General features: G+C 34.0%; 1 protein-coding gene across 1 annotated transcript in view; it reads right to left on the bottom strand.

The window, feature by feature from the left end:
- The window catches only part of SSBP2 (single stranded DNA binding protein 2), a 266,841-nt gene that overhangs the window by 29,298 nt on the left and 220,548 nt on the right, over window positions 1–16,995 (bottom strand). The window contains exons 9-12 of the mRNA XM_044680670.1: window positions 15,031–15,066; window positions 12,980–13,034; window positions 9,479–9,549; window positions 6,763–6,841 (exon numbers count right to left, since the gene is read on the bottom strand). Coding sequence (XP_044536605.1) covers window positions 6,763–6,841; window positions 9,479–9,549; window positions 12,980–13,034; window positions 15,031–15,066 — 241 coding nt within the window. The remainder of the gene's footprint in view (window positions 1–6,762; window positions 6,842–9,478; window positions 9,550–12,979; window positions 13,035–15,030; window positions 15,067–16,995) is intronic.

Here is a 16,995-nt window from a genome sequence, read left to right as displayed (position 1 = left end):
TTTTATTTTATTAGGCTGGATCTATAGTACAGAAACCATCTAATGTAGAAACTCACTTTACTCATGCAGATTGGAAACTCATTTGCAATTTTACATGTGAAACCAGTTGCCAAACGTCACTTAGAGCTTCAGTTACTTGCCCAAGATCACCCAGTGAAGATGTCATTAGTAGTAAAACTTGAAGCTAACAAGATCAACCATATCTCTACTCTAACTTTTACTTTTTTCTAAAATAAGATCCTACAGATCTTTGAAAACTAGAAAAGAGATGTAACCAACACAACAATATTTTACCATAGTAATAAAAATAAAATACTTCTTTTTTAAACCTTCTATACATATATAGAAGTTTCCCATTTTACAGATGAGGAAACTAAGACCTAGACCTGGGTAAGTTAAATGATTTGCTTGTGGTAATACAAAGCTTGAGGCAGTATTTGAACTTATGAGAATCTGTAGTTGTCCACACCCCATACCAGTAACCTAGCTTTCTTTGTTATTATAGCGTTGTCCCACAATTGCAAGAGGTTTGAACTAGATCCATGGCCACTTCATCATACTATATGCTTATTTCAGAAAAAAAGTCCTAGTTCTCTCCATCTCTGTTTCATAAATTTTCACCTCTTGTACTCTAGCATTATTTTAAAGTTATTTTAAAAAATCTTCAAGTAAGAAGTATTTTTCTATTAATTTGTCTTTCCTGTCACCCTTTCTCCTCTAATTAAACATTAAAAAAATTTAAAAACCTTAAAAAAACCTACATTAGCCATGTCCAAAAGTACATGAGTCCTTCACATTTTAAATTCATAACTTCTCCATCAAAATATGATTTGTAAACTTTTTTTTCAGAATAAGTTCAGAGGTTTTATATCTACAGAATGGGCACCATGTGGCACATGCTGCTTGTCACAGTGATACATATAACTCTGATTCCATAAAAAAGTAATCCTAAAGTCTTTTATTCAACCAAATGATTTAAGAACAATAAACATTTCTTGATTACTTCCCCTTTTTTAAAACACGGCAACATGAATTCTATAAACCAGAGAATTTACTTAGTGTGAAAAAGAAATATGCAGAAAAGAAAGGATGATTCCATTTGTGTGACTATGTACTAATCAACCAAATCACTTGATTATAGCATCAGTTTTCTCATCAGCAGATCCTTCTGATATATCTTGTAGCTCCTACACTGATACGTTTAGGGTCTCCCATCCCAGTTAACCTCATTGCTGGATAACCAATATTACTATTGATTGTCACTATTTTTCTAATTTTTTATGTTTCTTTTTACCCACAGTACTTCATATAGTGCCTTGCAACAAAGTAAGTACTTTATAAAAGGGGTTTTTCACACTCTTAAGTTTAGTAGGTAACTAGGAAATTTCCAAGCTATAGTTAGTCTTGATGGAAACTGTGTCATTTAATGTTTTGATAAAATGTCTGCAGAATTGCCCCCAAATGGCAAGTTTTAAGCCATTCTATACATTCTTTGCATAAGAATTTCAGGAGCTCCCTATTCCTAGAAGATACCTATTTATTCCAATTTAGTAGAGGCTTAAAGAGGAAAAAAATTAATTGGGAGCTATATCTGGTATGATCTAGTTAGAAAAATCATCAGAACAAAAGAAAGTTAAAATTCACCTTGATTCTACCCATAAAACTTTCACATGATACAACCATTCCTACTGATAAATATCACTCCTCCTTGAGAAAGTTGTCTATACTCACTATCTTTTCCTCTCCCATCACTCTTCCTCTTAGCCATCTGCAGTCTGACTCCCAGACTTTTCATTCACCTGATACTAAACTCTTCAAAGTTACTGATGATTGAATTATTAATGGTTCTGAATTCTCATTCTTCTTAAGACCACATTTGGACATTGCTGATCACAGTTTCAATGGTTTTACTCACACTGCTTTCTCCTGCCTATCTGAGGAGAGCCTCAGGGGTCCATCCACGTCATACCCACCACTTGTGACTTGTCATCCAAGGTTCTATCCTGAACTCTCTTTTTCCTCACACTAGGTCATCTCTTCCCCTTTCCTGAATTCAGTTATCGTCTCTCATCAGATGTTTCCTGGATCTCTTTATCGAATAGTACCCTCTCCTGAGCTACAATCCCACATCACCAATGGCTTTTGGACATCTCAAAGTAGATCTCTGACTCAACATGTCCAAAATAGAACTCATTTTCTTTGCCTCCTAAACCCCAGCTTCTGCCTAACTTTCCTCTTTGTGTTGAGGCCCCACTATTCTCCCAACTAATTGGGCTCACAACTCAAGGGTCATCTTCACGCACTCGGCATATCCAAACTGTGGCCAAATGTTATTGTTTCTGCCTGCACATCTCTCATATACACCCCCTTCTCTCCACTTGTATAGTGATATATGATATATTCCTTATGAAAAATCCTTAGATTTCTTTATTTTGAGTTTCCTGCTAGGATTTTAGTCATCATTATAAAGTGTCTGGAGTAGATGTCAAGAAATATATACTCTTGGGGGCACCTGGGTAGCTCAGTGGATTGAGAACCAGGCCTAGAGACAGAAGGTCCTAGGTTCAAATCTGACCTCAGACACTTCCCAGCTGTGTGACCCTGGGCAAGTCACTTGACCCCCATTGCCTACCCTTACCACTCTTCTGCTTTGGAGCCAATACACAGTATTGACTCCAAGATGGAAGGTAAGGGTTTAAAAAAATTAAAAAAAAAAAAAGAAATATATACTCTTACATTTAAAGAATGACCATTTAAGGTTTAAGTAGAATTTCTCTCTCTATTTTTATCTACAGTTAAAGGTCCAGGATCTTTTCTTCCACGTGCTAGTCAAAGGCACACTGGCCAAAGAGCTCCTAGTAGAGGTCCTCATCCTCTCTTGCTGGGATGCTTCCTGACCCTACACCCTCCCCTTGCCAATTCGTCCTTCCCTTATCTGTCAAAGAGATTTTACTGAATCGAGTTCTAGCTTTTTCATCCTCCTTATTCAGTAACCTCAGAGGCTCCTTTTTACCTTTAAAATCAAATGCTTCACGTTTGGTAATTAAACTCTTCACAGCTTGGCCCTTCTTACCATTATTGTTTTCTAACAATTTTCTCTACCCCTCATACTCTTTGATCCAACATGGTGGGTCTGCTATTCCTCACACAAGACATTTCACCCTCTGACTTTGAACTTGCTATCTCCAATGCCCAATTTATTTTTTGTCTTCACCTTTACCTCTTGGTGTTGCTTTTTTTTTTTTTTTTAAGACTCATCTCAAATCTCACCTTCTGCAGGAAGCCTTTCCTTTCAAGATGACTTTATGGATTTAGGTAGGGGGCTCAGTGGATGGAGAGCAAAGCCTAGAGGTGGGAGATTCTTGGGCCTTAAACACTTCCTAGCTGTGTTTGATTCTAATATTGATTCTAAGTTTGATTCTAGGATTGATTCTGTTTTATTCTCTTATTGACTTTAAGTTTGATTCTAAGATGGAAGGTAAGGGTTTTTTTTAAAAAAGATGACCTTTCATTTACTCTTTACATACTTAAAAAAAACACAAACAAACCCTTACTTTCTGTCTTAGAATAAATACTGTGTATTGGTTCCAAGGAAGAAGAGTAGTAAGGGCTAGGCAACTTGTATTATGTGATTTGTTCAGGGTCATAAAATTAAGATATGTCTGAGGCCAATTTTTCATTCACTGAGCCAAGTAGCTGCCCCTACTCTTTATATCTTACATGATTATCTCCTCCATTAGAATGTGAACTTCCTAATACTTGGTACACATGTAGTACTTAATAAATGCCTGTTGACTGAAAGAACAAAGCTGAAATCAAAACATTGTTTCCCTATGGATACTGAGATGGCCCAAGTTTTAACCATCTTTTACCCTTTTCAGAATTGCCATTTGTTTGCCACTTTGTGTCTATAGTCCCCAAAGACATTATTTTGGCTGTCCCCTGACACAGAAGCAACATGGAGAACCTTAAATTTTCTCCCTGCTTTCACTTTCAGGATCACTTTTCTGAAGTCTTTACTTGCCAATTTCATTAACCATAATTTTGGGGTCTTTTGTGTGTCCCCCACTCTTTTACACTGCAGTCATCATTGTGTAAGTAGTTTTGATTTTGCTGACTTTTCTCTAGAGACTCACTTTTCTTAGAGTCTTCTTTTTTAACTAATAAAAGTGCTAAAATATGTATGTTTAGGAGCTTTCATTTTTCAAAGTGTGCTAAAACTCTGTGAAATATTTTGTCTTAGAAATAGGTGATTCTGATTGTGAAGGGATGATCTGTGGAATATGATAAAAAGATAATAGTCCCTGGTGGAATTCAGTTGTCATGGGAACATCAATATTTCTTGAGAAACTAAAGGATTTAAAAATTCTATTCACATCTACTAACGTGGGATTTCTTTTTCTTTTATGTAGTGATATGTGATATGTTCATCATGAAAAATTCTTGATTCCTATTTTGAGTTTTCTGCTATGATTTAGTCTTAATATTACGTTTCTGGAGTAGATATCTAGTCTTTATAGAGAAATATGCACTCTTCCATTTATAGAATTACCATTTAAAGTTTAAATAGAATTTCTCTATCTATATTTTTATCTATATTTAAAGCTCCAGGATCTTTTCTTCCACATGCTAGCCAAAGGCACCCTGACCAGATAGCCATAGAAATATATATCAGTTTTGAGAATATTATAAGATACTTCTAACCTAAAGCTAAGGGCTAAACAGTGTATTTATTTAATGTATCTTTACCTTCTGCTAGGTTGTGGTATATCGTATATTAGGAATAGTAATAATATGAAGGCTATGAATTCATCAGCTGACCTAAAATGGATTCCTAAATCTTTCAGTGGATTCAGTGATGATCTTATTAATGTGGGCATTTCTGCCATTGGTGCCAATTATCTGTTTGTGCCTTTTCATCCTATACAATTCAATAAATCCCACTGAAGTAATAATAACTAATACTATGTATTGCTTTAAAGTTTACAAAGCATTTTATGTACATCATGTGATATGCTTTTCAAAATAACCCTGACATAAGTACTGCAAATATCATTATCCCCATTTAACAGATGGGGAACATAATGACCAGTCATTGTTAAAAGATGTCAGAGGCAGGATTGAATACAAGTTTTTCTTGTTCCCAAATCCAGTGCTTTACTCACTGGGCGAATAAACATTTCCCTCCCCCTTCAACCTATTGTATTTCTGGAATTTTTCTTTATTCTAGTTTTCTCTCCTCATCTCCTCTCCATTATCTCTCCTTTTCTGCGGCAAAAAACAATCATGAAGGCCAATAAAAACTTCCTAATTTTAGCACCAAATGATTTAATTCAAAGGTTGTTAGAGCCAAAGCCTCTGGGTTCCCCTATTAGCTCTGCCACTGACTACCTATATGACCTTTCCCAAGTTATGTAGTATCATTTAGGATTTCAGTTTCCATATCCATAAAATGAGGGGACTGGACTAAATGGTCTCTTACTTCTCACTCTAAATCCTGTCAAGTCAGGTGGTCAGCAAATAGATCTGGTACAATGGTTTGGCTATTTACATTTTCTGGTTGGCAGAGTACTCTCAGTTCTTTGACACTCTTTACCCATCAGTTATCTCAGCCATGTGGGTCTTCCATCTCCTGCTCTAGACATCACAACCTATCCCTGTGTTCTTGTCCTATGTGATTACTGTTTATTAGTCTTCTATAAATCCTACTTAGATTCCCTCATTATACCAAAGGCCTAGTACTCAATGTACCCCATATTTGTTAGCATTTTCCCAAATCTCTGAACAGAATAAAAAGAACTGAATGTTCAGGCTACCCTGAACAGATCTTAATCTTTCTCTGATGATTCAGAAGTTAGACCAGGATCTTGCCTCATTCTCTAAGCATCGTCATTAGGCATGGCTTGCATAATCTACATAAAATTACTTGCCTTGTCAATGAAAAGGAAGGGGAGAAGAGAATGAGGGAATTTGAAACTCTAAATTAAAAAATAAATACTAGATGTTTTGAACATTTCATTGGAAAAAATATTAAATCCTCATTAGGAACATCATGGGCTTTGTACTGGGTAAGCACAGAAGTTCAGGCTCAGAGTTTTCAGCTGATATAGAATGCTGGATAACAGGACTTAAAAGATCTTTAAAAATATTTGCTGACCCATGTTACATTATGTTATGTAATATAATAAATAAATATAATAATTAGTTCTTTAGGATAACAAAACCTGTACTGTTTGACTTTTCAAGATTTTGAAAACTTTATTTTTAAATTAAAAAGCTTATGGGCATAAAGTCAGTCATTTTGTTTAAAGATATTTCTTGGAGATGATATATGTTTTAATTTTCAGAATAGCCAGGTAGAAGAAGGGAATGATAATTAACTTCTTCACTTTATGTGCAGAGAAACTAAAGAACACACAAGTTTGGGGACTTTGTGGAAGAACTCAACCCAAAAAATGAGTATTGAGGTTTTGTTGGCATTCTATTAGGAAAGAAATTGATCGCTACTGATATTAGTTATTAAAAAAGAAGAGTTATACAACTGGCATTTAACCAATACTTTGACCATAAACTTAAGATTAGACACATTTTAATATATTAAATCAAACAACAGTGTATTCATAGTTAGATTTGAGCACTTGAATTGTTTCATATTTTCAGATGAAATTCAGGTACCAGAATGTTTATATCTCTCATTAATATTATTATGATATATCTTTCATTATGATCTACCATGATATTAAATATATTTAATTTCCTTACCTAAAGATCCATTCATGTGATGTGACTCCATTCCTCCTAATCCACCCATTGGACCATCTGACCCTGGGCCCATTGGAAACTTTTAAAAAATGAAAATGAGTGATCATAAATTTAAAAGTTTATAAAGTCTGGGTACAACTCAGTCCGCAATAATCAAGTATCCATTAATAAGCAACTTTGAGGGGGAATACATGCATTATTTTCACTTAAGATCATAATTTCCAATGCTCTCTTCCAATGTTTTTCCACTTTGAGTTTCAGCTCTGTCATTCTTTAGTTAGAATGACAATCACTTCAGGACAAAGACTTCGTCATATAACTTTGAAATGGCTTTAGTGCTTTACACGTGTAGTTAGTCAATTAATAAGCATTTATTTAATGAGTACCAATTATATGTGAGGTACTAGGCTTGGTACCGGGGATATGAAAACATAAAGAAAGAGTTAATATTTATTAGACAACATGCATACATAAAAATATGTGTGTGTGTGTGTATATATATATATATATATATATGTCAGCAGGGCAGCACTGTGCATAGAGTGCTGGACTTTATCCTGGGCAAGTCACTTAATTTCTCTGTGACTCACTTTCCTCATCTGCAAAGTCATTTAAATGAAACTTCACTTTTAATAATAATACTTTTACTTACCTTCTTACAGGGTTATTTTGAGAATTAAATGAAGTCATGGATATAACACTTTATAAACTTTAAATAAAGTATTCCTGTAAGTGTGGGCTATGATTCAGTGTTTGATTATTACTGTTAATGACTGGAACTGGGACCATAAGATAATTCATTGCCATTATCTCATTAAAAGTGAGATAAGAGGGCAGCTGGATAGCTCACTGGATTGAGAGTCAGGCCTAGAGACTGGAGGTCCTGGGTTCAAATCTGGCCTTAGATACTTCCTAGCCATGTGAACCTGGGCAAGTCACTTAATCCCCATTGCCTAGCCCTTACCACTCTTTTGTCTTAGAACTGATACCTAGTATTGAGTAAGTGTTTTTATAAAAAAAATTTTTTTTAAGTGAGGTAACTGGCAATCTTAAAGTGCTATACAAATGTAGGTTATTATCATAAAATAAAAATAAACACTTATCAAATATATGTGTATATATATATATAAATAACATATATACACACACAAGGTAATTGGGGGAGGAAACACTATCAGTTGGGAGATCAAAGAAGGCTGCAAATAACTGTCAGTTTCTCTAATCTCTTCTCCCATCACTGGCTGTTACTGTAATCAGATTAGAAATGTATCACATAAATCTGAGATGGAATTTAAAAACAACAACTTTGTGAGTCTTATTCATTGAATCAAGAAAATTTTAGTGCTTGGATCACTTCTTCCTATGGGCATTTTACATTTACATCACAGTAATACTCTAACAAATGCTTGGATATTCTCAAATTCTCACTTTTTAAAAATTTGAAAGAATTTTATTTTCAGGCTAAATGGAAGAGAATTTTTGTGTCATCATAATAAGTGACTAGAATGTAGGCCTGAAAGAGTTGGTTGGCTTGTGTCAACAAGAGTTCTTTCCTAGCACTATGACAACACAAAAACTGATCAGTCATTTTAATTCCCACGTATGTACAAACACTGCATGGCAATATTTTATTAATCTCAGTTCTGATTATTTATAGTAATAATCATGGTCATGGCTGGAACTTCGATAGTGCTTTATTTCAAGTTTATAAATCATTGCATCCATGATCTCATTTCTTTTACACATAGTATCTCACTTTTTTGCTCTAAGAATCAAGGGAAAAATTTGGCACCTGTTAAGCTTACAATTACAATCTCATTTTCTCCTCACAATAACCCTCTAAAATATCTAGTATAAGTATTATTTTCCCCATTTTACAGATGAGGAAACAGGCTAATAATGACAAAGTGATTTGCCCAAGATCAAAAAAATGTGCCAGGGCTGACACTCCTTTTTTGATGCTAGCACAAACCATGCTGTTCTCAATCCCTATATTATAACTGCTGGAAGAGACCAGTCAGGGCAAGCTTACCCTTTTAAGGACTTGTTCTAATGATATACTTTCCTTTTAAATAAACTATACATTTTAAAATCAGGATTTGAACATAATATTAATAAAGTTTGGAGTCTAAATATTGTCAAACTTGGGCTTACTACTGGACAAGCCACGGGTTCTGATTTTACAAAAGGATTTAAATGGGAACCATTGCTCTGGTAATGGGTCATCTTTGTAGGGGGCCTAACTTTCCTAATCTCAGTGTATTTTGCTAACCTAGTTCATAACATGTCAGGATAACTCAGCTAATAATAAAATGATTTTCTCTGGGGAAGGGGAAAAAACAAGTTACTACTACATGGGAAAAAATTACAACTTTAAAATGGATTATATAAATTACTTCAATTTACTCATAATTCTTAATTTTACCACAATATAATTAATGAATCAGAGACCATTAATAACTATTTTATTCAAAATTATATTCAAATGCCACTGATATAAAATTTATTTTGTCTATGCTATAAACCAACAGGACACAATTCCTGAAATTTCACAATTCTGTTTGTTCAATTTAATTAGAGAACTTGAAGAGAATTTCAATTTCTTCTGGTAACTTTGTCTAGACTGTCCAAAAAATCTTCAAAAATGTCCATAAATACTGCAAATCTGAAGGACTTAGTGAACACTCCAAAAAATTAATAATAGATTCATATTTACATTAGGCCTGTTGGGTCCAGGAGGTACTGCATTCATTAGAGTATACATGTTGTCTCCAGAATTGGTAGAATCTGAAACAAAATATTAGTTAGTTAATATCCTTCCTTATTATCAAGACATATGAGGTGTCATGTAGTCACAAACAAATGAAAGACTGTGTAAATATTTAGACATGTTTTTAGCCACATCACCTAAAATGGGCATTAGTAAAGGCATATTAACAAATAGGTGCCAGTCATCCCTTCTCAGTTGATTTTATAATTCAATTCCATTATGATTAAAAGATGCAAATAGGCAGTGACAAGGAGAAGTGAGACAATTATTTGCATGATGCTGGTTAAGAAACAAACCACAATTTGAGGAGTCTATAAAATTTGTTTTCATTGAATTAACTAGATACTTGCCTTAATTCTCCACTTCATTGACTATATGCAGATATAGCAGAAATCTCCTAAAGTCAGAGTAGTTAAACTGAATCTCTCATTTCCCCTCAGGCTCTGAGAATATCCCTTTTTTCTCTCAATTTATTCAACTAATAATTAGCAAGAGCTAAAGGAATCCTCTGGCTTAGTTCCAAGTGAAAGACAAGAAGGAGCCTATACAATTTGCATATAATCAAATCACCTGACTCAAGTGTAAGATCAACCAAGCTGTGAGATATTCTCCTCCCCATGCCACATATATAGTAATTTTTTTAAATGTGTAGAGTCTGTGCACATAAAGTACAGCAACTATACCTCATATTATCGTAGAATCATTAACAAACATTTATATTTAATGAAAATTCATTCCCTAGATTTAGGTAAGCTAAAATATATATTTCTATTAATAAGGTACAGAAATCTTGGAATTTTTTCTTCTAAGAACAACGTATTACTGCCATATATTAATAGATGTATTACGCCCACAGATTCATTCAATCTATTTTAAAAAAAACCTCAGGATTTCAATTTTTTATGAATTAGTTCAGTGTTGAAGACAGAAATTACTTAGCACTATGGCAATAGCTATATCAACAGCTGTCTGTCTATAAGGTTCTTAACTTGGAAGCTATGGTCCCACTACTCTGCTTGCAATCATGGCTGTGGAATGGAAAGAGGACATTTCTGTTTCCTTCTTACTAACAATGAATAAGAATCTGAAATCACATAAAGTCCCTTCACCTTCTTTCATCATTTTCAGTGCTACCAGACCCCAATGTTGCTGGCTACCCTTACAGTAGATTTGTGCCTTCTGTGGGCAGACTCAGTCATGTAACTGCATTTTTTTGTCTGAGCATCTGAATTTTACTTTTGGATCAGTGCACCAAGCCCCCAAAATATCTAAAATGCATATCTCAAGTTAACCTTTAATTGGTTATGGAAAATCTTTATCTACTAAATAAAATTCTTTGAGTAAAACATTGGCTTGCTTAAGAAAAAAATATCAAAAAGACCCCTTGAAAGTTTAGTAGCTTTGCTCTTTAGTGAGGAATAGCAGAAAAATGGACTGTATAGAATAGAGGCAGATGTAGAGGGGAACAAATGAACATATTTTCCAAGTTTCAATGAGGCGAAAGGAAAAAGGAGAGAATTTCTTTTTTTGGTGGGAGGGAGGTACAACCAATATAATACCAGAGGGAGAAGACTAAGGTCGGTATCATTAACTAGGGATTCTGCGCATATACCCTGGAACTGGCATTGCAAAGTGAGTCACTCATTTGATTTGAAGTGAGTAACTTTCCTCTGACCAAGAATGAAAGAGGAGAATTTGGAAGTGTGAATCTGGGGGGTATGGACTGCCAAGGAACCTCCTAGACCCTAACTAACTGGATGTTATTGATTAGTACATGCTGTGTCCTGGGTTACTCTATGACAGTTAATAGAGGTTATGTATACTACAAATGACAGATAGCCAGCTTGAAGCCTGGAAGACCTGGAAGTTTTAATCCCACCTCTGACTGACCCACATTGGCTGGATGATCTCTGACAAATCACTGGGTCCTAAAGTGTTCTAGACAACTCTATGAGAAACAAAGGTGCCAACCTGTTAGTAGTTAAATGTCCTTATGTATCAGACTGTGTCCCTTAATTTATAAGGTGTCACATAGTGGTAAACTAATGAAAGACTGCATAAATATATATACATGTTTTAGTCCATGATATATCACAGGGTTTTTTTTCCTGTTGTTTACAAAAACATACTTTCATGCAATATGGACCTCTTTATTGATAATCATTTGAACTAAGGCCATATAACCAGACCAATAACAAAAATATGGACAATAAGATTAATTCATGTCTTTCTGAACTTTGTGATGTTCTCCTTAGGGATGTTCTGAGTAGAAATTCATGAAAGGTTATATCTTTGGGATAACTCCAAGGAGTTCAAGAATAAGATGAAAAATCACTATTAATTATTAACGTTGGGTTTTAAAAAATGGAAATGAATACCAACATTTACAATATACTATTTCAACCTCATTTCAAATTTTTCTATATAGTATATTTCTACAAACTAATGACTTATACATTTATTTTTTTAAAATTCTCCATAAAAACCTTAGAAGCAATAGCAATTTAAATGATTGCCATTTACTTGATTTGTAAAAATTAGAAAATAGAAAAAAATATTAAATATCCTAGTTGAAAGGATAAAAAAAGTCCTTCTGAAATACTGGCTTCAATGATTCACACTAATCCTTCTGGTTCTTGATGATTCCTATGGTGAATGGACTACATCAGAAGAGTCAGCACATTCTGACTGAAGGTGGCCTGCAAAACTCCTTCTTGAACCAAATTAAAATGTGTTTGAGAAATGTTTAACCAAAAAATAAAATACAATGCAACATAGATGATGTTAATTTGTAGTTTTATAAGTTAATGTATACCCACCAGGTTTATATCACTGACCTACATGCATCCCTGGGCCTGGAAGGTTTCAGAGGAAGGTACCATTTGTTGCTATATGGGTTCCTAAGTAGCAAGGAATCTTAAAGCATTGTTCCTTTTTGATGGCAATTTTATGAATTGAAAGATTTGGATCATCTTTTTTTTTCAACAAATCTTTGTCAGACAATTTTTAAAAATAAATTCTAGACAAACTGACTGTTTTTCCATGCTGATAGATTTTATCAATTTTATAATAAAGATTTATTAAAGGATTTAAGTGGAAATTAGAAATAAACTATAATAGATTAATATATTTACACAGATATTTAAAGGTAAAATATTAAAATCACAATTCTTTTTATGAGCTGAAAGGCACCTCAGAGATTAACTACTAGTACAAGCCCCTCATTTACAAATCAGAAAACCTGGGCCCAATATGGCTTAAATTAATTGCTCAAGGCACAAAAAACTACTTATTTAAAATAAAACCAGTAACTACAGGACACATTGTCTCCTTATCCTATCCTTCTATAAAAGATGGGAGGCAATTATTATTTAGTAGCAAGTTACTTAAGTTTTACGATTTTATTCTACTCATTAAATGCCCATGTGGCCATTTATATTCCAATACCTGCTGGACTAGGCATGATGGGAGTTCCTGGTGGCCCTCCACCTCCTGGAGGACCCTAAAACAATTATAGAAAATATTCAGTAAAAAGAAAGGTATCTCATTAATAGTATTAATAACAATGCAGAATAAATGTTGTCTTTGCAAAGTGCACAGCTTAAAACAAAAAAATCTTTTCTCCATTTATTTTCTGTGAAATATTACTAATTCATTTTACCATTATGCAAACCATGATTTAATTTGAATATTTTGAGAATTAATAGCATTCTAAATACTCCAGATAAGCATTTTAAAAGCATTACAAGTACAGCTTTCTATCATTCATGATATAACCATAAAAAATTACAAAGTAAAAACAGAAACCATTTAATAGGGCCTTTTAAATCTATGTGATAAAATTACTTTTGTGTTTGTCATTTACTTTTTTATATTTCCCAACCACCCAGTTATTCACTGGTTTTGCAAAAATGAAACCATCTAAGGAGATTTAATGGAAATAAGGTACGCTCTTCTTGACAGTTTTACTTTTTTAAAACTTCTAATATTTTCTTTATTTTCTTCCTTACAGGAAGCACCATTAACATCAACATATGTAACTCTATAGATGTTCCTACTTCAGTAATTAGAAATCAGTTACAATTCTAAGACCATGTGTAAATAAAGTGAGGATTTGGTAAGTCCCATGATAACTGATTTTACTGTATGCAACTAAAGTGGGTTATTCAAACAGATTGCAGTTATTTAATTATCCATTGTGGCTGATTTACAAAGATCCAATTAGCCAAAAAAAAAGCTTAATCCTGACTTCCTTCTTTGCTTTGGTAGGCAATCTATCAAGTGTGTTAATTGTCAATACCCTATTTAATCGCTAGAGGGCACTTAATCTTTCCTTCAAATTTCTACAAACTTTACTTACTTTACAAATCATAATTAATGGGATTGAAAAGAATCCATTTTCCAAACTTTCTTACTTTCCCTTATAATTACATTTTATATAATCCTTTAAAAAATTAGAATTTGCTTAAACAGGGATAATGAACATTGTCATGGTTTGAAGGCCCTAAAATGAAATTATTTTTAAATGTTAAGATTCCAAAAAGGCAACATGAAGTAAAAATACCTAGATAATTTTCTTCTCCTTTTAAGTGATTAATTTGAACTCATAGCCTTTTGACATCTCACAGGTTATAAAAGGCTATAAAAAGAGAGTAGGGAGTAAACATTCCTGTGCTAATAAACCAAATGCTGCATCTCAACAATGGCCAAAGCCACAAACTTCTAAGAGCCACCTTTACAAAGGTTTCCTGTTTTATGGATGTACCCTTTGTTTCTTGACTTAATATTGTTTTCTCTTTATTTCACCTCCTTTCATGAGATGAGAAGAGATCAGTGTAGACTGTATATATGTAGCTACATGACTTTCCAATGCATTAGAATCCAATTATATGGAAGGTGCACTGCAACTCAATAATGATCTTATAGCATGAAAGGCAACAAGATGATGGTAAAGCTGTCAACGAGTTTAAAAAAAAATCAAGGAAAAACTTCTAAGCCGATGTTAAGTTTATTCCAAGTATTAGATGCATTTAGTATTTCCTACATAAAGAAAAGAAAAGGCATTTGAGTTTCTAAAATGGATAAACTAAAATGTGATGCCTAATTTTACTTATCATCAGTCTGTTCAATGATGCACTCTATATTTTGGGGGGGAGGCTGAATATCTACTTAGAATTTAAAAGCAGGTTCAAGTGAAACACTATGTAACTGGGAAAGCCTCTTCTTTATTGGGCAAGGTCTATGTAATATACTGGATATAGAGCATATGCTGAAGTGTAACAGAGTACTCAGGGCAATTTTGACCAGATTGATAACTGTCCTACTAATGAACGTCAACATATGTATTGTAGATGGCAGACAAAACAACTAAACATAAATCAGATGTTCACTTCTCAACCAATACACCAGGGCTCTTCTTAACATCTGGACAACTATTTCTTTGCCTAAGTAAACTGTAACATCAGTTCTAATGAGCAAACAAACCCAAATGTACTTACTACATAATTCCCAGGAGATGCTGAGGAATATGGTATCTAGAATGTGGAAAGGACAAAACAATTTATTTTGATTCATGTCAAAGAATGAAGGCTGAAACAAAGTGAATTGGTGTTCTGACTTTTTACTTAGTTTAAAAGAAATTGAAGAAGTTAAAAAAAAGAGGGTAAGGGTATTGCCCATAAGAAATACAATTCTAGAAGTAAAAGAATAAAAGAACAACAGTATTATCATTTGTGGTTTTTAAAAACAAAAGCCAGATCTTAGTCAAGGAAAACTCTTCCAAAGTTTTGAAGATAGGAAGTGATTCAGTCTAAGGACTTTTTTCTATATTGGGGAATAATATTCATATACATAAAGATCAGAAAACTTACCAGTAACCAGAATTTTAGAAATCAGAGTCATCTTCTCAGTTGTGTACACGAAAAGCAGTAACTAGTATTTTTCAAAGGAAGATTACACACTACTGAACACACCTATTTTGAGACAGTACTTAAAACATTGATTTCAACCTATGGAGCAGGTAAATGGTGCAAGGGATACAACACTGGGTCAGGTATCAGGAAAACATTTTCATGAATTCAAATCCAGCCTCAGACACCAGCTGTGGGATTCTGAGCAAGTTACTTAGCCCTGTTTGCCTTAGTTTCCTCATCTGTATAATGAGCTGAAGAAGGAAATGGCAAACCACTCTAGTGTTTTTTTAAAGAAAACCCCAGACATGACTGAACAACAAAAGCAACCTTTACCCTTTACTTTCTAACTGTGGAATGCCATAGAGGGGAGAGAGCATTGCTTTTTAAGCCAGAAGATATGGGTTCATTTTTTGCCTCTGATATTTACGCCCTGTGTGATTCTTGGGCAACGATGGTATCAATAATAATATTGATCATCATCATAATAAAAAGCATTTATTATATTGCCTACTATATGTTAAGCACTTTGCTAAATACTTTATCAATATCATCTCATTTAATCCTCACAACACTCCTGGGAGGCAGATGCTATTATTATCTCTATTTTATAGTTGAGGAAACTGAGGCATATAGCGATTAAGTGATTTATTTAAGATTACATGGCTGGAATGTGTCTTCCTGTCCTATAGGCTCAAAACTGTATTTACTAAGCCACTATTTGACACCTCTTAAGTTATTTAACCTCCCTCTGCTTTCCTCACCTGTAAAATGAGGGGGTTAGAATAGGTGGCTGCTAAGGCCCTTTCCTCCTCCATATCTAGAATCTTAAATCTTCTAATGAAGAAGACTGACTCAATTGCCAGAAATTGGCTACTAGTCACAAAATTATCTTGATAACTCCATAAAAGACACGTGATCAGGTCCCTTTGTAGAAGACGATTCCAAAGTATTATTATGCTTATTAGCACACAACTAAATATTAAGAAAAAAGAACTCATCTTATTAAGAAACGAGGACTTATTTATCAAAATCAGCCTGTTATCAAGCTCTAGACTTAAATAATAAAACTTCAATCAGTTTGCTGTTTTCTTATTCATTATTTCTTATCATCCCATGGACTCTTGTCCTCTTTTTTTCATTAAAGCCTCTACAAACAGTCCATCCCTTGGATGGCTAGTGTCCTCTAGCTCACAGGATGTTTTATGGATCCCTCAGGTACTCATTCCTGCCTCTTGCTATCTAAACCAGTTCATCTCCTTTTCCAATCATCCATCTTTCTGCTGATGCTCTGGATACTGGTTCTACTTCTCATTTCTTCTGTGGTAACAGGTTACAACTGACTGAGTAGACTAGATGTCCTTCAGGGGGATGAGCATCTTGAATTCTTAGGAGACTAGTTTTCTATGAGTGGTAGAGAAATAATCTCTACACAAGAAGAATGTCAAATAAATGATTGGCTTTTTTTTTCAGGGCTAAGGTTGAGGTCATTAAAAGCACATTTAAACTTGCTAAAGGCCAACTATCTCACATTTCTCCTCTTCAAGAACCCAT

This window comes from Gracilinanus agilis, chromosome 1 (genome assembly GCF_016433145.1).
Source record: "Gracilinanus agilis isolate LMUSP501 chromosome 1, AgileGrace, whole genome shotgun sequence".
Lineage (NCBI taxonomy): Eukaryota > Metazoa > Chordata > Mammalia > Didelphimorphia > Didelphidae > Gracilinanus > Gracilinanus agilis.
This window is presented reverse-complemented; position numbering and strand designations above follow the sequence as displayed.